The sequence below is a fragment of the Gavialis gangeticus genome, unplaced genomic scaffold (assembly GCF_001723915.1).
Source record: "Gavialis gangeticus isolate Ggan-Ray unplaced genomic scaffold, GavGan_comp1, whole genome shotgun sequence".
Lineage (NCBI taxonomy): Eukaryota > Metazoa > Chordata > Crocodylia > Gavialidae > Gavialis > Gavialis gangeticus.
Genome location: NW_017729034.1, coordinates 43,018,397 through 43,024,396, shown reverse-complemented (window position 1 = coordinate 43,024,396; position 6,000 = coordinate 43,018,397). Strand labels below are relative to the sequence as shown.

The following is a 6,000-nucleotide window of genomic DNA, read 5'->3' as shown; positions in this document are numbered from 1 at the left end:
TAACAGCGCAATATTGAGATCCTGAGAGTTGGCCTGACCCCACAGGGCAACAGGACCATCGTGGCTAGAAGAAGCAATGGTTATTTTATTCAATTTTCTATTGAATTAACTGTATAGTTGGGAAAGGTATTGGACAAGATTTTGGATACAAAGCGCCATTCTTGAGACCTCCAGACCTGCAGAAGAGCGCTTTGTGTCCAAAACCTTGTCTAACATCTCTCTCAACTATGCAGTTGGTCCAATAAAATATACTGCAGAAAAAAAACCCATATCTCTTATGTCCATAATTTTTATGTTCTAAGGGTATAGTATGTCTAAGCATGCCCCCTTATTAAGCATTAGAATACACACATAGTATACATACAGACTTTCATCACAATTTTTTATGACATTTTTATAGTAAAATCAGTAAGGAGCACTAGGAAGCCAGAGCTCCTAGTATGAGTAGAAATGAACTTCCCTATCATTAGCTAATGGTCAAAGATATAGGGGAGTAATCCCAATGAACTCATGCTTGGACATGCTGTGATTCTACAACATTGGAAAATAAGAAGTACTTAATTTTCTTTTGCACAGCCGTTACAGAGCTGGTCTTTGCACAGGCTTTACAGAGGATCGGATGCAACACTTATGACCTTTCTCTTATTTCTTAAGCTTTGTATTTTCCTCTTAAAAATCTCCTTTTGTCAATGCAGCACTTATGTTTTCAGGATATTGGCCCAATTTTACTATCAGTGATTCCAGTGTCATTTGAGTTCTCTGGATTTCTCTCATTTGATATCAATAAATAATTCTTTGCCCTTAAAATTAGCCGTTAGGGTGATGAAACCAAGTAAGCAAAAATTATGGTCTTGCAGAAGGGGATTTTCACAGAACTATGCTTGATAGATGGCCAGTATTTGTAACTGCATTACCAAAAAGTCATGCCTCCATGCATTTGGATGTGGCTTAACATTTAAAAAATGAGTATTTGTTTTTATTAAAAGGCTGTTTTAACATTACAGCTGTAGGAGTTTCATAACCATCAAAACCATATAATGATGTACACTGCAGGATAAAGTCTGACAGCACCTATCATCCCTGTATTTTTATTTCTGTAGGTCTGAAGTCAGCCAGCTTAGTCAGGAAAATGTGTACCTCTGTGACAGATTGGAGAAGATGCAGAAAAGGAATGATGAATTGGAGGAACAGTGTATCCAGCATGGGAAAATGCATGAGAGAATGAAACTGAGGTAGGAAGTTCTTTTAGTCCATCCATATGTGGTGTATTTTATTGTACTTGTTATGTTGTATAAATTAAAAAATGACATGGAAGTGTTTGAACACTTCTAGTCATTTTATTTTTTAAGCAAATGACCAAAACTTCACAGGCCATCTTCTGTTTGTGGTGTTTTGGCTACATAATAAGATTATTACCTGTCATTGGAAATCCTACTGTTAAAAGTATTATTTGAGTAGAAGCTATTCATTTTTGTAGGTCAGAAGTCCCTGTTATGTCATGATCGTGTTTATACAGTGTTCTTCTAGAAGTAATTCTCTACTAAAAGGCAGTAGCTGTCTCAGCTGATCTTTCCATTGTTCATTTATAGGGATTAAAAATGAGATAGATTATAACCTTTTGGGGCTGACCCAGCTAACTCTTGGTATCAGTAGACACTTTCCCAGCAAAAGGACAACATGTCAGTAATGTAGAATAGGGCTGCAGATATGCAGCTGTTATGTATGGTAGGACCAGACAGTCCTGAATCAGAGAATTACTTGTTTGCTCTCTATGGCCTGCTTCTCTGCTCCTTCTGAGCTTATCCTTGCTGCAGAGGGGTTGAGGATTTGGCAGCTGGCCCCTCGGATTAGGGGAAAGGGCAGAGACTTGCAGCCTGCAACAACAGCCAGGTTGCAAGCTCTGACCTGCACTGGCAAAAGATTGCACCCTGGTCATAGACTGTTTAACCACTGGTCACAGTGTCCTCCTATATATTTGTGCAGTGCCTACCACAACAGAGCTGTGAACTCAGTTGGACCTCTGGTCATGACTGTGATGCATATAACATGGACTTTCTGTTAACAGGAGTTGAGAATTGTTATTACTTGCCTCATTTTGAATGGTAAGATGGATCATGGTCTATAAAATAATAGTTTAGATACTTGGTGTGAGATAAGTAAGGATGAAGGTAGGATAAATTATAAACTGATAGTGGTCAGGGTAGATTTGCACCTTGCAGGCTAATTAAATCAGAGTTATCATGTGATTGAGTCACAATCTTCTTTAATATCCCATTAAAATCTTCAAAATGGTGAGTATTTGTTTTCTTAATCATCTTATTCCTTATTGAAATTTCAGGTAGTTAAAGGAAAGTTACCAGGAGCAGCTCTAAAGTGACAGTAAGGCTGTTTTTACATTTTTCACAATGAAGAACCGTAACAGATTAAGTACGAGCTAATATACAAAGATAGTTCCCAAAGTTGATGAACTTGCCCATGAATTTTTCAGTTCAAGAGCAGTACAAATAGTCAGAAGTCATAAAAGGCCATTATTTCCTGGCATGTGCATTGGGTACTTTCCCTAAACCAAAAATACTTAATAAGGTTTTTTTCTACTATTCTAGACCAGGGGTGCTCAAACCCCAGGCGGCATGCCAGATCTGGCTAGCAGAGCCATGCCATCTGACCCATGGGGCTCTCCATGGGTCTGAAAATGTGGCAGTGGGGGAGTGGTGAGAACAGTGCCTGCTGCCAAATTTCTGAACCTGTAGAGATTCCCATGGGCCAGATAGGCATAGATGGAGCCTGATCTGGACGTGGCTGGAGATCATATGATCTTGTAGCACAGCTGAGCAGAGATGATGTGGGGGCCAGAGGGGTATGCAGGGCCCCAGTCCAGCAGCGTGGATCCCTAGGAAGCAGCAGAGGGCCCCGGGAGGCAGTATGGGGTCCCAATCCTATGGCATGGGGCTGAAGGAGACAGCACGGGGCCCCCATCTAATAGTGCTAGATGTAATCCTGTTGTGTAGGTCTGAGGGAGTTGGTGGGGAACCCCACTATGGCAGCCTGGGGCCCTGATCCAGTGGTGGACCAGGAGGTCTGATCTGGCCTACAGATGGGCCCCATCCTACTCACCTAGCCTGCCACATTGAAAGTTTTAGCACCACGGTCCTAGACCAATGCTTGCCTTACTAGGTTATCTTTTCTCAAAAAGGTCAGTGTTATTTGTTCTCCTTGCTGTGCAGCAATGGAGTTTTCTGTGTACGGTCTTTCTCAGATGCCAGTGATCACACCTGCATGCTATAGAAGATGATTATTTCTGTGTAGTGATGCTTCTTTGTATGCGACTACACATAAGACTGAACCTTGTGTACCCTATCACATAGCAGGCTCACATCTAATTTGTTATCTGATGTAATCCCTAGGTTTCTTTAGGCATTATTGTTTTTCAGGTTTGTTATTTCATTGAATACTACTTGGCTGCTTTGCCATTTATTCATATGCTTGATAGCAGTCCTTCAGCTAGCTTCCAATTCACAGGACAATATTCATGTCAAAATCAATTTGAATTAATTTTGGAAATAACCTTCTTTGTGTCAAATGCTTTTTAAAAACTGAAACACAACATCTAGTGTGTTTAGTTCCCTCTATCCACTAATTCTGTCAGTGTCAGGAGTCTGTGTTCTTTGTTATTTCATTCCTCTCTCCATATATATAAAGGTTTCTGTATTTCCAGCACCTAGTCAACAAGGTGCAAGCTCTAACTTGAATATTAAAATAGCTTCAATGTTCATCACCCTTTCCTCCTTTGAATATCACATTTTCTTTTTTCTGCTCCTGTATGTTTCCCCACTTCTCTCTCTGATGTTTTAGAAATGGTTAGTATGTCAGTTCTTCTTTTGTATGGCATCAGATATCAACTTCCAAATCTGAGCCACTGTCTGATAATACCGCTCAATGCACAGATTCCATCTGCCCTGCCTGGGCGTTTGTAAAGATTGCAGCTTTCAATTAAGTGCTGTGCTGTTCGTTGGATACTACATTCACACAGGGGGCTGTCCAAGATGTTCATCTTGTGAAGTGGTGTTTTGAAGCATCTGTATCCAGATCTCAGTCTGTTCAGCTTGACCTATGCTTCTCTGTCAAGGTCATGCCCAATGGGGGTCTTGTTTGGTGCTGGTATAAAATGCTGTAGAAATAGTCCATTGCTGCCTGTAGGGTTGGTTCAGCTTTCCCAATCTTTTCCAGGAGCTTGTGGGCTTCATGTACAAATGGTTTATAACTTTTGAGCTTCTTAAGCCCTCCATCTGTTCACATCTTCAGTTAACAGTTGATGAAGCAGGTGATTTTCATCATCTCTTGCCTCTATTGCTAGTAATGATGTTAGGGTCTGTCATCTTATATCACTTGGTCTAATGCCTGAGAGTACAGGAAGTTCATCTGTGTGCATGTAAGTTGTGCAGCCTGTTATGAGTCTTAGCCCACTGTTAAGTACATTGTTGATTTTTTTTTTTTTTTTAGTATGACAGTTTCTGCACCATACAGGAGCAAAATATTCTGGGGCATATACCATTGCAAGTACAGTGGTCCTGAGCACTTGGAAGTTGGCACTCCTTGTTTATGCTACCTAAACGTCTTAAGGCAGTACCCATGCAGAGACTTTACTTCTGACCTTCTGAATGTGATGTTTATAGGTAAAGGAAAAGTTTAATGCAACTCCTAGATAGGTTGGGGTATGCTTATAGGGAAGTATGCGGCTACCTACTCTGATATTCAGCATGCTTGTGACTCAACAATCATCCAGGTAGAAGAGTAAAGCTACTGATTTATTGATGCTTAACATTAAGCGTCACTTGTGGAAATAAAGATGAGTTCCATGTCAGTACTCAGTGTCTTTTCCAGTTCTGTTGTGTCTGTTTCTTGGGCTACTATGGCGACATTGTCATCATACATGTATCACTTAAGTGTTACATGAGGCAAGTCTGACATGTATACATTGAAAAGTATTGGTGCTAGCACTGACCCTTTGGGGACTCCATTCTTTGGAGCTCATACTCTGCCTTTTTCTCCTTGTCTGGTACTGAGTTTGAATGATCTGCTGGAGATCATGTTCATGATAAAAGTGCACGGCTTGTAGTCAGGCATCAATTGGACTTTCAAGTATGTCAATATCTTACTACAGGTGAGAAATGTTTTATGAAAATGTTTCATGTAATGAAATGTGGTACATGCAGTAAGGAAAAAAATGTTTTCAGGTACTTGTGACTACTCCGGTTTTGTTATGGGAATACAAAGGACAGTAACAATAACTGTTTAAAGCAAAGAGTCTTTTTCCAGTTGCATGAAATGTTAGAGCAAAACCTTATTAACTGATGCATCAATTTCTTTTGAAGAAAAAGCTTTTCTGCAAGGAAAATGTTCGTATTGGTGAAAACAGACCAAATAATACTTTCCCTTTTGGTCTATTCCTTTTCTATGTAAAATATGCTGTTCATAAATTTCTGTTCTGATTATATAGATTTTTTTAAGGACAAGGACTTTATATTTAAATTACAATTATTAAAGTTGTTTCATTCAATGTCGTGGAAATATTCATCACTTTCAATGTTTATATGCTCAGTGAAATATGGCAGTAAAAGAAAGTAGATGTTCAACTGCCAGAGAGATGGTTGACACCTGCTATTGAAATGTAATTGAGCTGAGAAATTTACAGTTTGTGGGGGCAAAGGACAAACATTAAGATTCTCTCTACAGCTAAATGGGATGTTCTATTATTATTATTATTATGTAGCAGTGCACGATGACCTCCTTGTCTCGTCCTTCATCCCTGTATTTACCTGTCTTACTTTTTTATATTGGTTTTTATCTTTTTCTTGCCATATACTTCTAATTTTAGATGTGGATTCTTGTGGTTGAGTTAATGAATTCAAAAGCATTCTCCAACATGCAGCATTTGAATCACATGGCAGTGTCACTGTTGTATTGCTGGAGATGTGCTGGTCAACTTAGTAGATGTCACAA

At 39.5% G+C, this 6,000-nt stretch overlaps 1 protein-coding gene across 4 annotated transcripts in view; it reads left to right on the top strand.

Annotated features, from left to right (window-relative positions):
* The window catches only part of SDCCAG8 (serologically defined colon cancer antigen 8), a 181,158-nt gene that overhangs the window by 115,765 nt on the left and 59,393 nt on the right, over positions 1 to 6,000 (top strand). For all 4 annotated transcript variants that reach the window (XM_019527201.1, XM_019527202.1, XM_019527203.1 and 1 more), the window contains exon 16: positions 1,101 to 1,232. In XM_019527201.1, coding sequence (XP_019382746.1) covers positions 1,101 to 1,232 — 132 coding nt within the window. The remainder of the gene's footprint in view (positions 1 to 1,100; positions 1,233 to 6,000) is intronic.